Source organism: Brachyistius frenatus, unplaced genomic scaffold (assembly GCF_029030835.1).
Source record: "Brachyistius frenatus isolate BFR_SWC_R1_liver_20210118 unplaced genomic scaffold, ASM2903083v1 Contig_23, whole genome shotgun sequence".
Taxonomy (NCBI): domain Eukaryota; kingdom Metazoa; phylum Chordata; class Actinopteri; family Embiotocidae; genus Brachyistius; species Brachyistius frenatus.
Window position 1 is genome coordinate 750,001 of NW_027210622.1, and position 22,065 is coordinate 772,065.

Consider the following 22,065-nt stretch of genomic DNA (forward strand, 5'->3'; position numbering starts at 1 on the left):
GTTCTTAATTTTCAGTTCATAAAAGAGCTTGCACACACACGTGCGTACACACACACACACACACACACACACACACACACACACACACACACACACACACACACACACACACACACACACACACACACACACACACACACACACACACACACACACACGGTGTAATCAAACACTTAAACATCCATGTAATCAACTGTTTCCAAATTTGCCTCTGATTACACCGAGGGGATTGCAATCTGCATGTTGGCTAAGTTTATCTTACTTGACACACGCACACACGCACGCACACACACGCACGCACGCACGCACGCACGCACGCACACACTCTATCTTACACGGAAACACACACAGATACGTACATAACATTCGACAAAATCTTTTACCCACTAGCACTCGTGTGCACCGAAACACATGCATATACGGCCGTGCCAGAAGAAGCTGACAGGTCCCAGTTATCAGCCAAGGCAGGGTGCACAAGATAAGGGAGCCGCAAGGCATCATAAACACCAATACACACAGGGGGAGTGAGAGAGCAAGCGCAGCAGAGGGAGGGATGAATCAGAGATGAAAGAAGGAAGAGGAAAAATTCAACACTCCTGTCAGAGATAATAAAATTCTCAGATGAAGAGCCAGAGTGGAGAGTGGGAGAATTAGAGACGCAGAGGGAGTGAGAGAGAGAAAGATGGGGCGGCGAGGTGAAGAAAAAAAATGACAAGTTAGTTTCAAGGGGCAGGTAGACAGAGAGGAAAAGGGGAAAAAGTCTGAGTGAGCAAGAAGAGAGAAGGAGACTGTGGCAGGAAAGGAGAAAGAAGATGAGGGCAAGAAGAGAGAAATGAGGTAACGCTGGATGGAAAGATTAAGAGCCTGAAACAGGTGGAAAAAAACAGATTTAAAGTAATAGAGCATATTATGCCGGAGAGAGGAAGTGTGTGTATCCGGGTTTGACTGTTTATGCAGCTGAGAAAAAAAAAGAAAAGATAGAGGCAGCTTACAAGAAGAATGGAAAATACACCTGTATACCCTCCAAGGTCTTAAAGACAAACATATTTACACACACACACACACACACACACACACACACACACACACACACACACACACACACACACACACACACACACACACACACACACACACACACACACACACACACACACATTGCATATGCACCCTTTGCTAATAAAGCCTGCTACCGCTTTGTCTCCCAAGACGTCCGGCAGCCTGCTCTTTTCCCTTCGTCAGCAACTTTTGATCTAATCCCACTAAATCAAGAAGAATAAGAGTTGGCATTGGTTGTGACAGAGGAAGTCGAGGGAATAGAGAAGGCAAACACAGCCACTGGTGTGAGACCAGACATCCCACGCACACAAATGTATGAAAACACATATGGTTGGATATGGTTGTGTAAAGACACTTTGGCAGATGTACATATTATTATGCTCTCACACATGGTGCAAATCAGATAAATCCACTTTGCAACCTGCCACCGGCACTCAGGAAGGAATAAAACAGAGGCAAAGTGCCAGTCGAGTGATGCAGCAGGCAGATGCTTTTTGCTGAAGTGTGAAGCGAACACACGCATATGAATGAATGTGTAGGAACAAACACTTGCAAATTATCTGAAGTCAAGTGGATGTGTGGATTCAAGTATCATCCCACCACACACACACACACACACACACACACACACACACACACACACACACACACACACACACACACACACACACACACACACACACACACACACACACACACACACACACACACACACACACGAGGTGTATAAGTGAACTCATTAGTATTACCCTGCTGACAGGCCAGAGCACCAACTGAGACCTAATTTTTTATCGATGTCTGTTGTAGACCATCGACCTTCTGAAGCTGCACTCAGCTGCCTAAATTGAACTCCAACTCACACCTGAAATTCAACCTTCATACCCACACTGGCCCTCGAGATGAGAGTTTTCCTGTGACAGATCTGTTCTTCAATACATCCTTTGGAGTTGAAGACTGTTAAGCGATGATTAACAAGTTATTTGTTCACATGAGGAGCTAATGTGACACTGGGGCAGCCATACAAAAGTATCAGAAATGTAATGCTGGGGAGCTATAAAAAACAGTGGCACAGACTTAAAGTGATTCTGAAACAAGAACATTATCATCAGTAGTTTTAGCAAATGTCCAAAAGTTATTCTTGGGTATGGATGTTGGTCAGTTACCAGGCAAGAATATTTCAACATCTTTGGACAGATTATCATTACAAAAATTCTGAGACTCCTTCTGCTGCATGCAAATGGTGAGCAGCACTGTGACGTGCACGGAGCAGGAGGAAGGTATTCCCCTCATGAGTAAGAGTTGCAACTTTTGTCGCTCGAGCACCATCGGTTAAACAAGTGACATTCAAGTTTTTGAGAGGCAGAACATCACTGTCCAAAATCGAAAAAGACACTTCAAGTCATGCATGTGAACCAGGTTGCTTTTCTTTGACATTTACAGGGTGGTGCCCCATGAATTCCTCCCCCAGTGTCAGACTGTTAACACCGAGTTCTACTGTGATTACATTCAGTGCAAATGACCTCAACTGTGGTGTGATGGCACTGGTTCTCCAACATTCCAATTCTCGTCCAAGTTTCTCGCCCACAACAACACAATTATCGTTCCCCACCATCCCAACTCGCCGGATCTGGCTTCCTGCTACGTCTTCCCCAAAAAATTGTCACAGACTTTGATGTGTGCTCTCTGCACATGTATGCATTAGACATCACAGATGGACCCAGAGCAGCATTCACAAAAGCATGTTTAACTCAGGTGCTGTTTTCGATTTTGAAGCATTGGAACGTACTCAAAGTTTTCAGTTTCTCTGTGCTCCATGCACGTGCTGCGTACCGTTCGTGAGCAGTCTCTGAACTTACTGATCCATTCTCGTACACATTTATTCAATTAAACCTATTGACTGTTCCTATCCCAAAACTTTTCTTTTTTCACCACTATGACCTAGAAAGTCTTGGTTTTGAGTGCATTATCTACCAAATGGATTTTCATTAAATATGCAACAGATTGCAAATCCATTCAGGTCTATGAAAGTCTCAATGTATATTTTAACTTTGAGGTCAGAATTTAAATTTTCCAATAAATAAAAGGAAGCCTCAAAGCAATTTCTTCATGGATAAATAGTTACAAGGCGACACATGCTTTGCCTGCACAAGACAAGGTCTGAACATCAGCCTTCTGTCCACATTTACGCATCAATATTATCCCACAAACAAATAGACGACATACTTAAGTTGATGGAGGTGTACACACTGATCACTTCAAAATTACAAAAAAGTTATTATGTACAGTATTGTGACTTCTTTAGCTTTGACTTTGATCACTTACTCTACAATTTCACATGAAGACTTTAACAGGTTAGATTCATGAGGATTACCAAGATGATTCAGAATCTATCAAATGAATATCTGAACTTCTCAACACATCAGACTGGTGACTTGTCATACACAGATTCACAGTTATAAGATAGTCAGAGAATTTGTTACACAGTGGCTGTCCTCAGATTGAGTTCTGCCATTCATCAGAGCTAAAAGTCCAATGTAATTATGTTTGTAACAATTAAAAACACCTGAAAACTAATTTTACTGTAACTACAAGTCACTAAAGTGAGATAAATTACATTATGCACAGAATTGTCAGTGTTTAAGAAATTATAAATTTGGCGGTAAAGATTTTGTTAGCAACACAGAGAGCACATTTGGGGTAGTATTGTGTTTGGGAACTTCATGCTTCAACTTTTTTCCTGGGCCCCTGTAGGACAGAGATGTAATTGAGTACCATCTCTCCATCAGAAAAATGAAGCAGAAACTAAATATCTATTTGTCTGTGATGGAGCTGTAAATAAGCTGTTGGAGCAGCATTTGTCCGCACTGACACCGACAGCATTCATAAAAGGAACTGCCAGTGGGTTTTACAGCTGACTCTGTCCTTGAGTTCAGTTATTACTGGGAATTTATTGAACAAACCAATGATAGTGTGAGGAAAGGGCCAAAGGGACACAAAGTGGGAAATCAAAGAGAAAAGTAAAGGTGATTGAAGAGACAGCAATCTATTTAGATTTAGTGAAATCAACACCTTTCTTCGCTCCACCTAATTTCAAGGCTGGCTGTCTTAAAATGGCCCAATTTTCTCCTGCAGAGGGCAGAGACATATCAGGTGTACCGACGTCAGTTTGAGCCTGGCTTTGACAGCTTGTCCCTTTTAGAGCCATTAGGAAGAGGAGACACTGACAGCATCATTGAGCAAAATGTGTTGGGTCCTCGTCTTAACTCTTAACAGCTCCAAGGACGCCTTACAAAGTAGAGTATGTAGCCACCAAACCTCATTATGCTTGACTTTGCTCACATCAGCTACCCTCTTTTTCAACAAAAGCTACAACAATAAGTGCTCTAATATCACTAACAAGCAGTGTCAAGACTGTTCAAGGAAAATGTGGATAATAAGAGGTTTCTGACCCCATTTTTGCAGTGCTTGGCAGAGTTGTGATAAATTGGTGTCTCTGGTTTCAATGTCATTTAACTTACTGTGAGTTTTAATGATAACATTAAATGTTCTGGAGTGTAGATAAATAATAGAGGCGACACTGACCCAGAACACAGATAAAGCTGTAAGACACAAAGTGAATCACTGATAAAATTCCTAATAAAATAATTTGTGGGTAGTAAGGACAGGATACATTTTGATATATATATATATTTTTTTATGCATGAGTGCATACTTTCCCAACATTAAAATTGATGACTACGTGCCTGCACTGTCTGGAGTGGTCACGCACCATTACTGAGAGCCAATTAAAAAACATTATGTGGCGCATAATCTTTCAAACTAGGGTTCAACATTGCTCGTAATCCAAGAATGGATTTAGTTCTTTCACCTGCATTCTGCAGGATCTACGAAACCAGATTATTCTTTAAATTAATCCACTTTTTATGCTGTTTTAATCAGTCTTCTTAATAATCATGCCTCTATATACCACTAGGGCTTGTGTAAGTAAGTAAACTTGTGTTTTAAGTTTGATGCACTTACAGTAAAACATCATCTTGTTGTGATACATTCATATTTTACATATTGATGTAATGCAGATCTCGGTCTCCAACCTGTAGCTCACGCACTTGTAAAAGATTGCGGAAGGTTCAAACAATATGCAGTGTTTCCCATACATAGACTTACTTATAGTTTAGGTATATTTGACGGGCATCCAAATATTTGGCAATCAATTTCATCCATCCATCCATTATCTATACCCACTTTATCCTGAACAGGATCACGGGGGGCTGGAGCCTATCCCAGCTCACTTAGGGTGAAGGCAGGATACACCCTGGACAGGTTACCAGTCCATCACAGGGCCACATAGAGACAGACGGAAACAAAGACCATTCATGCTCATTCACACCTAAGGGCAATTTGTAGAACCACCAATTAACCTGAGGTGCATGTTTTTTGGATGGCGGGAGGAAGCCGGAGTACCCGGAGAGAACCCACGCAGGCACAGGGAGAACATGCAAACTCCACACAGAAAGGCCCAGGCCCGGATTCGAACCCCGAACCTTTTTGCTGTGAGGCGACCATGCTAACCACTGCAACACTGCGCTGCCAGCAATCAATTTCAGCATCTTTTATTTATTTATTTTTTTTTAACCTGTCCGAGAGAACGACGCTATCAACGTGATCGATGGGCAAGTGGGCAATCTCCCCTCTTTCCCTTCACCTCTGTCAGTTCCACACCGTATCAGTGCAGCTGAGGTTTAGCTCTGCCCTTCAGGAAACACATAGAAATCTGCAGACAGAAAATGCAAGCTGCATTAAACACAGCGGAGACTCTCACACTAAGCTGGAAAGAATTAGGTAAATAACATAAATACAATATTTTCAGCTGGACCACAACAGTGGGGCCAAAACTGTCAAGCGAGTGTGTGTGATTAAATGGGTGAGGGATCAAAGTAACACTGCAGGAGAGCTGAAACTTTTCAAATTAAAAGGCCTCCAGTTTCACACAGGGTCCAGCCATATACAAGGTTTTGACCAAGACATGCGTTTCTTTCAGGAGGGGCGGGGGGTCCCAATCAACGAAGAAACATTGGATTTTCCTAGTTAAATCTTATATTAGAACGCTTTAAAACCAGTTTAGCCACACATGAGTTGCGTGCACTGCAGTATGCATTTAGGGAACATTTGTGTAATTGTACTGTAGATACAGAAAATACTCTTTCCTTCAGTTGAAAACATATAGAAATGCATACAGAAAAAAGCATGCACATGCTGTTGATACCAAATGTGTGTGAAGAGTATCAATTTGTTATTGTAAACAGAAAAGAAGCTTATTCTTTTTAGGATTATCATTTTTAATAAGAAAAAATGTATTAAAAAAATTCAAACTATAATGGATTATGATTTTGGATTATGCCGTATGGGTTGCCTCCCTCGCCTCACTTGAGTGACTGAGCTAACTAAACTGTGGGGCAGATGCATTTTTACAGAGTCAGCTAACAAAGTCACCTACAGTATATCCATGAATTTCCCAACCGTGGTGTTTAATCCAAAATGCTTTCACACATCATTTCTCCAATGGTTTGGGGTAATTATCATCACTCCAAATGCTTGCTATTTTTCCACTCTGTTAGCCAGAACAAAAACAACAACAACAACAGCCTACTTTAGTGTGGGGGAGCGGGCCATAATGGGTCAGACAGATAGACTGTGCATTTTGGAAGAAACTAGATGCGTTAGTGCATGAGATCACAGCACACTCCATCCAATTTGTCTCTTGGGTCTTTTTTCTTATTCCCTTTTCTTTCTGCCTTAGGCAACTTCTTGTAACACATAAACTTGGTGAAGGGAAGGCAGTTGATGAATGGCTCATAGCGTCAGTTTTACTGGCGCTTGGCTCAATGTGTCCCCAGGCCTTGGAGACATTTTAGTGCTAAAACTCTGCTCCCCTGCCTCTATTCCCCAGTAAGAATGGACAGAAAAGTCCTCACTGCCTGAGTCTGGGATGATAAACACACATGCCTATGCAGCACACACACACATCCCCTTGCTGTCTATCTAGCTTTTCTTCTCCCCTTTACTTTATTTAGCCAGCGCTAACTATTTTGGCCCTGCAGCCAACACAGACTGACCTCCCTTAGCCTCTCTGCTAGTCAGGCGACTGAGGCTGTATTAAGACCAAGATGGAAACTGCCTTTACACTACACACCGCATAGGCACCACTCTATATTTCTTATATCGCTTGTCCGTGTCTTAATGGGCCAAAACTGCTTACGGTGAAACTTATTTCTCCTCAGGGACAAATCAACAGTTTCTTTGGCAGACATGTTGACAGGTTCCAGTTAAAAAAAACACAGGTTTATATTGCAGTATTGATAAAGCCTGAATACTAATTAGAAATATCAGGCTACACTTAAATGCTCTCAGTGTCCCAAAATGTCATAGAAAAGGATTTATAAAGAGGAAGATTAAGAGTACAGGTTGGAATATTAATGCTTGGACAGTTGTGCTGATGACTTGCTTTCAGAAAACATGGTCTGGTAGCTTCAAAGAATTGTAATACTTAACTGTCTATAACCTGGAAGTGAGACAAACACAGTATTTCAGATGTAGTCTCATGTCACAACATTTAGGTTTAAATACTTTTTCATGATTATGCTGTAAACTGGCCCCATGTTAAATTTGATAAAATATCAACAAACACACACACACACACACACACACACACACACACACACACACACACACACACACACACACACACACACACACACACACACACACACACACACACACACACACACACACACACACACACACGCACACGCACTCATGTAAGTACACTGAGGATTGCGCTAAATCAGCTAAAGCAGTTTGTCCGAAATGTATTTCTGAGCCCCAGTTGTGTCACACAGACCAATTAGAGGCAATGTCACGCAGCGATGTGAGTCAAAGCAACATCACTAACGAAAACGAAGTCACACATGGGCCACAACTGTTTTTATCCTCAGTGCCTCAAATTTAAGAACAAAGATATGGAAAATCATTACCAAGTGTGCGTTCCACTGCCGTGTGTGTATGTGTCTGTAAAGGGTTAGATGTAAGGGTAGGGCTGACAAGATGATCTAAAAAAAATCGAGGAAGTCACTAACAAGCACATTGATTTGAGCTTAGAGGGGAACAGCTGTAGGGAGAAAGAGAAGGAAACAGACAAAGAGAAAGAGAGAGCTACACTGATAGACAGAAAGCAAAAGAAAGGATAGGGGACACAACACAAGAGAGGAGAGGAGTTGAGGGGTAGGAGAGGAAGGAAATAAGAGGGGAGCAGTTTGCTAGTGGTTTCTTTCTGCTAACTCAGACACTTAAAGCAGACAAAATGATGCAGAGTGAGCATACCCCTCATTTTCACGCCCTAGTTTTACAACAAAGAGACAAGCTGACACTTTTTCTCACACATATACACACACCAACATCACCCGCAACTGATTAATGTTAATATGCTACAGTTTCCCTTAAAAGACAGGGCTACCTCACGAGCCTCTTTATTTGAGAGAACCTGCTGAGGTGTGTAAAACTCATGGATATAAACTCCCTTCAAAACTCAAAGTTTGGATATTTTTAATAGGAAAAGCGTCTCCCCTGCATGCATTTTGAGCCTATTGTATAATAAAGTTTTGAGTCAGCTGCTTTACAAGTTGTTTCTTCCTTGAACCTGCATAGTTGCTCGTTTGTACAACAAAGTCAGAAAGAGCAGAAAAGCACTAAAGTCATACAAAAATAAGGGAATGCTAAGGAGAGTGATAAAACCCTAATTGTAAGACAGAAGCAAAGAAACCAAGACTGGGGTTTTAAAGAGGATACGTGTGCATGTGTGTGTTCTTATCTGCTGGGGCCTGGTACAATAAGTCAGCCTGTGGAAGACAAGGAGTTGAACTGACGTCACCGACTCCAGTCTATCTACAGGCTTCACTTTAATGATGGCAGAAGGAGAAGAAGTCAAGTTGTAGGGTGTGACGAAGGGTTAGGAGAGACAGAAAGACGAGATAGAGTAAGATACATTTATGTTATTTATGAATTGTATTTCTCTTTTTTCCTCATTTATTTATGGAATTGTAAATTGTACTTTGCTATCTTTCATCTCTTTAGACAGATACAGAATTGACTTATAATGAGAACACAGTCTTATTTAGTTAATTGTTATTAATGTATGTGCAAATCATTGTAGTTAGCGTATATGTATTCAATTATAATTGTGGTGATATAAGTCATTATAATTGTAATGATAATGTATTTTAATATATTTTATACTGTCTATTATTATCCTTGTCGCTTTGGCAATATAATTAACCAGAAATGCATGCCAATAAATTAAAGTGAATTAAAAAGAGAAAGAGTATGAAAGAGCGGAAACAGAAGTTTAGCACAGAGATACAAAGAGCAAGACTTTGACTTCTCATTGCCTTTTCATTGAACTAAACAGTGTCAGTAGTACACAGCTTAAAAACAACAACTATCACAACCAAATTCAGACCTACACTGTGATTTGCATTTTGCTGAAGGGGCAAAAACAATATTACTGCCAACTTTCAAAAACCTTTAATTTTGACCTGACACTTTTAGACTCACACAACCAGCCTCACTGTCATTTACCTAAAAGCAACTGAGACAGTTCAAATCCAGAAAAAAGAAGTGAAAAAAAAAAGCGAATTAAAAGAGGGTGAGACATCCACAAACAATATAGAGACGAGAGTGAGAGAAATACAGAGGCAAAAACTAGTGTGCAACTGAGAGAATCTGAAGACCAACCCAATTTTTTTTAGGCATTACATAACACCAGTGGATGAGTCTTTTTGCATTAATCTCTCAGGTTATGTAAGCCATCTCTGGACCAAAGCGCTAGAATTATAGCAATGAGCTTATGATGCAAACTAGCTTTGGTTCTCTTACAACGGCTGCCCCTGCTGTAGTAGCACATATGAAGTCAAATGCTGCCTCTCTCACAAAATACAGATCAACAAGCAGTATCTCCTCTCAACTGGCTTAAGGCCCAAATGTTACATTTACAGTTGCCCTGATTTACTTATAGTAACTTGTGACCAGAGGCTTTCTCAGCTTTTAATATTGATGACTTGTCCAAACAATATAAAAGCTTAACTTTCCAAACCAGCAGAGCATGTATGAAGTAGTAAACACATTTCTCCTGTGAAAAAGAGTTTAAAGTAACCAGAGGGTGTAAATCTGTGAAAGACACACTGATGCTAGTTATGAGATTCCAGTAACCTGACTAGCAAAAGGAGAAGGCAGGGTGAAGATATGAAAACACCACAGTGGAAATATTGACTCTATATACAGATGGAAATGTAGCAGGCCATGTACAGAGGCACATGCAAAAATCATAAAAGTACATTATAGTACAGAGGGAAGTTAAAGTGCAAACGATTTGTGAACACATGGCCTTTATACAAATTGTTAACTGCTGTCAGAAAGGTGTAAAACTGACTATTACTGAGTGTCCTGGAGGCTGAGGAATGTCTAACACATCAATACACAACTGATTAGAAAACTGCATGTACTCATAACAACATGACCTCAAAACATCAACATTAACTCATGATAACAGCATTAAATCTTGACAACAGCATTAACAAAAAACAGCAGACAGTACCAGGACTGTGACACCTGAGCGGTACTTACAGTAATATGCACATCCTAAAGTACATAAATAGAATATGATGAAGCTCTGTAACTATTCCAACTTCTGTGTTGGAAGTTCTTTTTTCAGTTTGCATGTGTTGGTGGGTATTCAGTGGATAATGACTTATTCTGTCTCCTTTACTGTATTGGAGATATTGATAGGCTGTTAATCTGTGCCTTCCCATCTCTAGCCCCAACTAGCCTGGAGTCTAATCTCCAGGGCAACTGTTCATTAGTCGGGATGAGGTGGTGTAACTTTACACCTCAAGTTTGAGGAAGAGACAGAGAGGGAGGCGGTGAATGACAAGGAAAGAGCGGTCTATTGAAAGCATGCGAAGCAAGTGAAAATATTTGTAATGATTTTTGTTTTTTGGCCTTTTCATTTTTATTGATGGCTGAAATTAGACAGTATATAGAGGCAGCCAGGAGCCAATGGGAAAGAGAGAGGTTATGATATGGAATAAAGGTCCTTCACTGTAATCAGACCAGAGATTTTGCAGTTATAGAACGTGATATGACTCTTAACCAGCCATGACAACTGAGTTTGAGAGAGGTGAGATGGGGTGTGCTGCCTTCAGCTCGATTTGAAAGCAGTAATTACTGAATGTAAGGCAAAATCCAAGTAAAAATCACAGTGAATCTAAAGGCTAAAAAAACTTTTCACCCACATTGTTACTTACATCTCATCACACATTAAAACCACAACATTGTAAACTTTTTAGCCCGTCATCCTTTAGTTAGGTATTGCACTCTTCAGTGGAAAAAGAACAAAGGGAGAAAAATTTAATGTGACATTCAGAAAAAAGTTTTAAAAAATCGGATGAATTTAACACTTTCCGGCCTTTTCCATCAGGCATGGGTCCTACATGTTGTGTGTGCGCCCACCGGGAGCATTTCAGAAGTGAAGCATTTTGTCTGCCTGTTTCTGTTTATTTTTACTTCTTGATTTGGTAATGTTTCCTTGATTTTTATGCTTCTAACGTGGGCAAACGTTGTTAAATGTTTTTTTTCTGTCCGTTTTGTCTTTATTGTTATTTCCTACTTTGTGCTGTCGTCTGCATGGAAAGTTAATACAGCATGCTGTATTTTAGTCATTAAAAAACATTAATCCTCTTAATGATTTCATATGCGGTATATGTATACGATATATGGTGATGTATTGATGTGTTGTATGATTGGGAGACTGCACAGTGTGTTTTATATGGGAAATTGTCCGAATTCTCTTTGTTTCCTCCTGTCTGACTCCCTGCCTGGCCGATCGGCTCTGTTCAGCTTGTCGCAGTTTTCATGCAGCTTCTGTCAAAACTCGGCTCCTATCATTAGGGCTTCAGAGGGCCGACCCGCTTCTGGGACGCAACTGACACGCGACGCGGCGCAACCCGTGGGATATGAAGCATTGACTGTAATGGCAGCTATAACTCACGTGGCCATGTCGGAGATGGAATATGGCACAGACAGAAATGGTGAAAGAAATACCTTTTGACTTGGCATTTAATCCTGTCAGTTTCTGATTTTTCCTTTTGCTTGGTTTCTGCATGTCACTTCTGTCCACTGTCCCTTCATCTGTGGTCTTTGGGTTACTCGGGTTACACCAGCACATATTCCTTTAAATAAGCCACCTCAATAATGATCCAGGCTACTCTACTGCACACTTACCACTTCTTCAGTGTGTATAGTGTGTCCAGTTTGTGCTACCTGCACTGCTCTGCAGAAGGCCATTACTTTTCAGCAAGCACCAGATTCTTTTCTTTCCCAGTGTTACTGAACTTTTTATAGGTCACTTAACAGTAGTGACAGGATAAGGCACAAAGGTGCTGACCATCCACCTTTGCAATAACTGCAGCAGCTCTCAGTGATCTGGACCCTCCAGTCTATAATGAGCAGGAAGAACCATGTCTTCCCTCCCTCACACAGTAAGGTACAGTACCTTGCCAATCTAACTGGCTGCAAATTTAGCTCCTTTTCCATCAAGCTACTCAGTAAGCCCACATTGTGAGGAGTGCATACTCTGTACAGAGGGCGAGATGCAAAAAGCCAGTATTGAATTACCTGCTGCTGTGTGTGAGCAAGACAAAGGTGGTGAATGAATGCTTTGTGTATAAATGAAGGACAGTCCCACGATTCAAAACAAAGCGATGGCATCCATCACTGAGCCTTCAAAAAATATCTCCATATTTGAATACCAAGAGTCCCTCACTGACTCTACAGTTGTCAACTCAGCATTTTGCTGTATCCTCCCTTTTCTTCCTTTTTCCGCCTCAAAGGCTTCTCCATGAACATTTTCTCATCAGTCCATCCATCTGCAAAGTGGCAGCCTCGAGATGTAGATATGACTATCCACTGTCATAGGAAAGAATTAAGTAAATGAGTCCTTTATAATTATGACCTGCAGGCCACAAGACAACACAATCACAGTTATAGCAGGCGGCGCAAAAAAAAGAAAGAAAGAAAACTAGAGACCTCTTTATCTCCAATGTTATAATTCAATTTATCAAGTCCTGAGTGACATCAAGAGACATCACTTTAGTCTGTAGCCACAGTGCCTTACCAAGTCTCTATGTGCTTATTTCATGCATCCTATAGTGAAAAATGTCCAGCCATCAGACTGCAGTTCTGTTTGGAAACTACAAACCAGGGTGCACGCTACACACAGTAACGGAACTCTGGACCTAATCTTCCCCACAGTGGCCAATTACTGCTTCCTCCTGAGCCAATCACTACTCTCAGATGTAGTTCTGAGAGCAATCTGCACACTATGTACACGCACACACACACACACACACACACACACACACACACACACACACACACACACACACACACACACACACACACACACACACACACACACACACACACACACACACACACACACACTCACTCACTCACTCACTCACTCACTCACTCACTCACTCACTCACTCACTCACACACACCTCACACACCTCACACACCACTGTCGAGCTGGATGGGTCATTGGCCCTTTTTGTTCAGCTTTATTTTAACATTGGTCAGTGCTGCCCAGATGAAAGAGAAGCTGTTTCCAAATCTGTGTCTGGACTCAGCTTCGACTAAGCAGCCTCTTTGGGGCTATTGTTGTATGTCTGCCTAGTTTTCCATTTGTCTCGGTCAGCCTGCTTGTCCAGATTGTCAAACCATTTTTCGGTATTTATATCAGCATCTCTGGCGACATCTTTGTTTGGCTGCTTATCTGTCTAGTTTAGTCCATCTAACCACCTGTCTGTCCGTAGAGAGGAATGTCCAACATGCTGAACCTCCTGTGTTTGTATGCCCTTTTGAACAGAAAGTACAGTATCCCCACAAAAAAAATGACAATATTGTGAAGAAGTGAGAGAAAGCACCTACTCTAATAAAGCATCGGGGAGTGCTGTAAGAGGCAAGTAACAAAGAAATACATTTATGAACTAAACTTATTTCCCCAAATAAATGGCACCACATAAAATTAACATTAGCAGCAAGACATTTGTCTGGATATACTAATAAAAAAATAATGCCATTTTTATAAATGTGTTTGTTGTTTTGCCTCTGAGGCATATTTTGTGTGAAGCATTGTTTAATTGTCACACATCAGAGGTGTTATGTTGGGTTCAAAGAAATAAAATCGAGAAGGTTCTCCTATTTTTTGCCTGTTTACCAAAACATGGTGATAATTGCATTTGAATTACATGGTGTGAATATACACAAACCCAGTATCTGTCAGTACAATCCTCAAACAGAGAAACAACACTGAAATACAGCAGTTTTGGTGATAAGAAAATGATCTAATTAGTCTAATTAATTGATTTACTTCCAGTTCCACAGTGCAAACAAACAGAATATCACTATTTGTGCTTTTAAAATCACAAATCATTGGTAGTTTTGTGTCATGAGGAAGGAAATATGGTGGCTAAATATGCATTTGAACTCCACACGACAATACATCAAAAAACAGCACTTGATGGATCAGTTACCAGTGATTGCTAACAGTGTATCCTCTTTTAAGGGGCATTTGTTTGCCCAGAATATATTGTCATTGACAGTTCAACTGAATGGACCCTTGACAGTGTTATGTTCTCATCTACAACATGTTAGCATCAAGTTCACTGAAAAGCATAAAAGCCTGACCATAGCTGTAAAGCTTTCTAAACATTTGGATGAGCCAAAGATCAATACAACCATTAACAGGTTGGAGTGGAACATGAGAGACTTTTCAAAATAAAACATTGCCTTTTTATTTTCAAAGTACGTCTCTGTGACAGCCCATCTTCCTTATCAGCCCAAGCTCGCAATGTTTTTTGTCTTACTGAAAGCAGGGGAGAGGGGAAATGAAAGATGTGAGAGCAAAAAATGATTCATCAACCAAAAATAATCGGACATGCTGCATAAACATTCTCTGTTCCACTTTCCTGCAGCAAACCGTGCGCAAATATGGACAACAGGATGCGTGGGATTTCTCACACAACTGTATTTAATGGAGTCACAATCCAAAGGTTTCCTTTCAAAGCCATTCTATGTTGGCATGAACAATATTTTTCTGCACCTTGCCAGTCTGTTAGATTAGTGGGCTTAAACATCACATTCCAGGACATAGGAAGGATCCTTTTTAAAATGTGGGTCCCATGAAACTACCGTGTTACGTACATAGAAGAAACGCTCCATTTCAAGTCTGACAAGTGAACTCAGCCTTGTATATGTCCCCTGCCATCTCTGCAGTCATTTTTTAAGTTGAAAATTCGTCAAGATTTTCAGTCTCTCCCTGCAGACGAGTGATATGTCCACAAAATAACTGCCAAAGGCTCCTCGTCAATACAATGCTTCTACTATGATTTGTGAGAGTTGTCGCAGGCGGTGCAGTCTAAAATGTGGAGAACAGTGGGGTCTCTGTAGGCGTCATTATATTGATCTATACTCTGTACCTGTGTCACAGCGGTGATCAATGATGGCAAAAAGACAAAGGCTATTGGCCCAATCAAGGCTAAAGAAAGATGTCGCCCAGTATGATTCAGTTGTCTTCTCACAATATGCCTATTCATAATCCTGTTGTACAACATTAGCCATCCATCATCAGGGAAGATGACAACCGCTGTGATTTATCCAGTCTCGACCATGCAGTGGATTGCATAGACTGGACAGGAAGAGCCTCGGGGATCTTTCCCAACACGGCAGATTTACATCCATCCAACCTCTGAGTGTGTGTGTGTGTGTGTGTGTGTGTGTGTGTGTGTGTGTGTGTGTGTGTGTGTGTGTGTGTGTGTGTGTGTGTGTGTGTGTGTGTGTGTGTGTGTGTTGGCTCTACAGCTGTATCCGTCAGCAGAAACATGTAAGCGTGCTGACGCTGTATAAAAAGACACACCAACGCAGTCTCACTGACAGGAAGCTGTGGAGTGTGTCAATATGAGATCGATACTGCGACAAATAAATCAACATGCCCTTAGTGCCCTCGTGCCTAATCTTTGGGTTAAGTGGGAATGAGGTATAATTAGAGTGCAAAGCTCTTCTCCACTTTAAATAGCATGTCTGGGAGTACAAGGGTACAGTGATAACAGGAGGATTTCAAAAGGTCACAGGTTTGGTGTCCCAGCTGTTATCAGAGGTCAGTTTGTGGCAGATATTATGTATTCTTCCACATAAATGTGTAAGATACAACAATGTCAGGTTGACATTAGTGAAAGCAATTTATACAGGAAACAAATAAGTGAAGGTTGCACTTGAAGGGCCACTTTGGTTAAAGAAGGCTTGCTTAGCACCTTGACACTGCAAATCAGTAACCTTTTCCTTTCAAAGCAAACATGTCAGCTGAGCAATCACTTGATGTAATGTAGCAAGTCCATTTCACCTACTAGCTTCTCTTAATGCATGCTCAGATTGAGGCTTTTTCTGCTTTTCAGAGTGTCAACAATTATAATTTGTTTCAGCTACTTTTATCTTTACAGTAAAATAATATGTATGTGACAAGGGGCAAACATTACATCACACCAAAGGAAAGCCGTCCAAGTCAAACCCTCCCCTGCTGGTTTGGTAGACTGTTGCATACAGAGAACTCACCCCTGAAGCTCCTTGACAGACATGGAGATCTTGAGGTTGTGTCCCAGAACATGCAGGGCAGTCAGGATGTCAGCCCACTGGACCATTTCTCCCAGAGGTCCCCCCTTCAGCACCTTAGGGCTGAAAACATCTCCAGATTCTTCGGTTAGGAAACCTACATGGACCAGGATCTGGAAGAAGACAGTAACACATTGTTTCAGACAGTTTAATTGAAGGTCTGTGGAAAATGTCCATGAAAAGCTATTGCAGGTGCATTTGTGGAAAATGTAATCTTAGTCATGACCGATTTATTGTCAGTATCTAACTAAAATGAACTATAAAATACTTCCAGTTTCATACGAGTTGAGCCTTATTTTTTTGTTTCTGATAATATTCTTCATACGCAAAGTAGATACTAAGATGGGAGCAACATTGCTACAAAAACATGAGCAGCAACGGGTAACAATTTAAGACAGATTAAATAAAGCAACCTTCTTTAGATGGTGTTCTTAATGCTAATTATCCATCACCAAGTCTGTTCAACCTGTCAAAGCCTACAGTTTGTTTAAGTCTCCGCTGACTCCAATTCACATTATGTGATATTATCAGTTTTGAATTTATAGATAGTATAGATTAAGAAATCAATGTCTTTTCTTATTGTTTTCATGTAAACCCAGACTGACTCCATGATGAGGAGATCAGGGCTGTGTTAAAATCTATTGCAGGACTTGTTCTTCTTGTTCCTAAAGATATTTCTTCATGAACCTTGCTGCATGTTTGGGTTGGATAGTGTGATGGAAAAGAATCCAAACATCTAAAGTGCCAAAAACGTGTGCACCATATCATTTAGAAGAATAAGCATTACAGCCAACTTGGAAATTGATGGTGCATAATCCAATAATTTATATACACATAACATATAATGTGTTTTTATATAAAGTACATTATTACAAATGAACATACTTTACATTATAATACTTCTATATTTACTGAATAAAGTTAAGCTTTTTGAAAGTTAAGCTTCTGCTGCGCAAACAATTTTAATGACTTTGAGGATTAGAATCATTCGAATTTCAGACTCTTCGAAAAGAAAATTATGGCAACTGAAAAGTAATTCTTTAAAATCCCCAATGAATTATTCTCTCATGCTCCAATGGAGTAGCATACACATGCAAAAATCCAGCATTATAGAGTATTGTAAAACTCATTTCATATGCACCGTATGCCCATACAGATAACCACTGTAACAAATTCCTAGGAGTCGAGTGTTCTCCTTTGTTTGAAAACACTCGATAAGACATGTGAAGGAACTATCACACTTTATACTGTTATACAACTTTGCACATAAAGCCAACAAAGTCCTGCCATGCATGTCCACCTAGCTGCTGCATAATTAGTGCAACCCACCGAGAAATGAGCAACACGTTACTTTTCACAGTGGATTAGACACAGCAATGTCCAAACGTTGCTCTGCTGAGTAATCCTGATTAACTAACGCAGCATGAACACCTCCAGCTGCTTTTGCTGGCAAATGGAGCCCAGGACTTTGACCATGCAACATACATAATGAGCTTAAGGCCAACTGTGAGGAGTTTGCCAGAAAGTTTACATGGCAATTGCTAACTGTCTCTCTCTGGATGAGAGCATGTATCCTTTGTCTCTACTTTAACAACTCATACAGGAAATTATTAAAAACTTCAAATAGCTTTTTAGAAGTGTGCTGTAATGTCTTATTTCACTCTTCTCTTTTTAATTATGTAACAAAGTTGGAGAAGCCAATACACGCACCTGAACACAATAACCATGTCTAGTTTCCGTCCACTAGATACATTGAAATCCCATTTTCCCTCTCTTTTAGCTCTGATTTTGGTCTCTAAACACACCTGAGGAAAATATCTTTCTCCTATCCCTATCTGCTGAATGCTTCAATAGTATGAGGGAAGCGCATTCAGGTCATAATTCTCTATAGGTTCATCACTTCAGTCAAGCCCCTTTCAAATTAGCATACATCATTTTATTAAAATATTGATTATAGCTGCTTTACTTGTTTTATATAATTATATTGAGTTGTGGAGGAACATTTAGTGCAGCTGCTAAAATAATTTCACTGATGTCCTCCCATGTACAAAACATGTATATAACACTGGATGACGATGTGCATGCGGCAGAGTAAAGATCCAGAGACACTCCAGTAGGCGTGAAAAATCCCTTGATTTAATAAACCTGCTCTATTAGCTTCTGCTTCATGAAAAAAGATAAGTGAAATTTAATTACAGTTTGGGTGGCAGATGGCAAGAGTGAGAATACATGGCAGCAATACTCTTCAATCTCTTGGCTTGGTGGCGGTGTTGGTTATAGAGTGGATCACACAAACAGTGGAAGCAACGCAAAAATGGAGACAGAAGGAGCTGAATTTCCCAAACTGGCAGCGCAGTTAAACTGCTAAATAAATATGAGAAATATCACACAGTGGCAACAGAGCTGAATAAAATGTGGACTGAATGCAATAAAACTGGCATCCACAAACAAATGCAAAGTTAACAGGGAGAGAAAAAGGTGCTTTGCTCTTGATCTAGTCTGCTGTAGAGTGGTTTCATTGGGCAGTATTTACCTCCATTTATAAATGTTAACTCCTCTGTATGGAAACATCATTAAAGTGGAGTGGAGTGGAGAAAATATAATCCCTACAGGATTTCAGTTTTTTTTTTTTTTTTTTTTTTTTTTTTCGTTTATTGCCCGGTTTAATTAAAAAAAAAATAAAAAAAAAATCAATGATTGAATCTGTGGGTTTTAAATGACTTTTGCTGTAAAATTGCAGAAAATAGAAAAAAATTCAGGTCAAGGAAAACTTTTTTTTAAAGAAATATTTTATAGTAATATGTAATCACTTGCTTATTCAGAATGCTTAAATGTAATAACCATGCTGAAGATCACAGAAATATTTGAGTTCTTACCGTTTTTAATTTGTTTATTGAACGAAGAGAAACATGGGACTCAAAGATACAAAGGGAGGGAGGATTACAAAACGAGCAATCTTGCTGTGCCGCTACTGTATGTACAAAAACAAAGTGCATTCTTAAATAGTGTGTATGCTGTACCCTGTGCCTTAGTAATTGTAAATGAGGAGTTAATAACGCGAGTTTTGCTTGTAAAAACTATTTTATATAGTAAATCTTTCAGCAGAGCTTCTGTTGAGGATTTATTTTTGCGGGAAAATCACTGGAATTTTGCAAAATTACAAACTCCTGAAAACATTGTGGACATAGCTTGAATTTGTCTTAATTTTTGCAACTGCAAGATTGCAATATTTTGGAGGGACTGACAAGTAAAATTAATATCGTAGAGAATGAGTTTATATACTGAACAGAGGAGAGATAAACGAGCACATTCCCTCACCACCTCACATTATTTCCTCATCTACTCCTTGAAAATGAAGATGAACAGGTAGAAAAAGTCACACAATGTGAAGGCAGCAGCAGAAGGAGTAACTCTGCAGCTGAAGCTCGACTTCCTCATAAACTCCTGTGTCACGGCCAGCTGCTTCCGTCAGGAATCTAATCACAAACGAGAGAGTGGAGCTCTTTATGCAGTGGACCCATGCTACTCCCAGATGGTGTGTGTGTCTGAGTGTGATGATAGAAGTTGAATTTCGTTTGTTTCTTTTTGCTTCGTTTCACACCGACATACATCAATGAACTCCAGTCAGAATCCCGTCTGTGTGTATTCAGCGCAAGTGCTCGCTCACTTGCCGTGAGCTCGGTGATTCTGAAACAGATCTACTTACGACTGTTATCATACCACGGGGAATAAATATAAAACCCACTGAGACAGAAATAGAGGTACAATCACTCGCTCACCCTTACAATGACTCCGTTTGATCGCATGTGTGTTTGTGCATGCGCCACCCATCTCATTAAACCCTTATTCCATGAATTAAGGTATTTTTTTCTAAAACACCTTCCCTGTTCTGAATGTTGATTGTGATGTGATTATACTGGAATAAGCTGTGGAAAAGGAAATCTATTGCCTTTTGTGTGCTCATGTTAGGAATGTTTTATGTAACATGTGTGTGTGTCTATGTAAAATCCTTGAAAAGTCCTTGGTGCGTACATACGAGAGCGGGAGACAAGAAGTGGCTCTCGAGTATGTGGTGGCACTCCAGTGCTCCGCTCTGCTTCAGTCATCACTAACAGGCTAATGAAGAATGCTAATGCTTGTCTCAGCATCTGTTAGCGCAGGACTTCACATGACTGCATGTGTGTCTGGGTGTCTGTGACCCTGTTCTCTCCTCCACCGTGGCTCTTAAGAAGGTCGCAGCTGTCCGATGGAAGGCCACGGGAGGCAGCACAAGCTGGCACTGACAACCATCACTGCTCTATCCTTAATTTCACCTTCTCCCTCATCCTTCTATCATGGCTCTACACACTGCTTTTTCCTTTTTATTTCTACTCACGTCTTTCCTTCTTGTTTTTCTACAACCTGCTTCCTCTTTCCTCCTAATTTCTTCCTTTTGCTTAGCTCTAGCTCTTCCTCCTCACTCCTCACTTCACCTTCCATATCACATTAGTGTCCTTATATACACCGCCTGCACTTCTTAAGTCAAAGGTCAATTAACTTTCCGGAGGAAAATTACTAGTTTGGCATATGCTGACAAATCCAGTAAATGTGCATGCTCAACACACCAAAAAAAGCGCAGATGCACACAAAGTCACTTGCTGAGATACAAAAAAAAACTAACACCAGACAGGCGATGAATGCACTGTGGCAAGTTGACAGGATAAGGTCGGTGCCATTCAATCTGCACTACGGTCTATTAAAAACATTTCCATTATGCTACAGCTTAAATGAATATGTCTCCTTTGAAGACTAGAAAAAGGAGAACAGCAATTTGTTACACAAAAACATTTTCATCTCGGTCATAATGGCTGAATGTGTTGACCCTGGCTTTTGATCAAGTTTGATAATGGCACAGAAAAAAAAAAATCTCTCAAATGTATTACTGCTTTGAAAGTGAAGTGCAGCGAAAGGTTGACCGTATCCTTTCTAAACCTCATAGGCACACGAGAAATTGGCAGATTAGTAAAAGAAAAAATACAAGAGATTTCCCAGAAAATGTAAGGTAAGCTTCAACTTCATCATTCACTCTGATACAATACATCACTCACTTTCAAATATGCTTTAGTGGAGGAAATCTCCTCTGCTGTGACTTTGAGGTAAAACCCGCCAGAGGTATATTTCAAGTGTCCACAGTTACCCTGACGGGGCGCGCACGCACGCACGCACGCACGCACGCACGCACGCACGCACG

The 22,065-nt window shown here is 40.4% G+C and overlaps 1 protein-coding gene across 1 annotated transcript in view; it reads right to left on the reverse strand.

The window, feature by feature from the left end:
* LOC138620210 (alpha-1,6-mannosylglycoprotein 6-beta-N-acetylglucosaminyltransferase B-like) overlaps positions 1-22,065 on the reverse strand; it is a 109,104-nt gene that overhangs the window by 30,296 nt on the left and 56,743 nt on the right. The window contains exon 8 of the mRNA XM_069697207.1: positions 16,779-16,948. Within this exon, the coding sequence (XP_069553308.1) occupies positions 16,779-16,948 (170 nt within the window). The remainder of the gene's footprint in view (positions 1-16,778; positions 16,949-22,065) is intronic.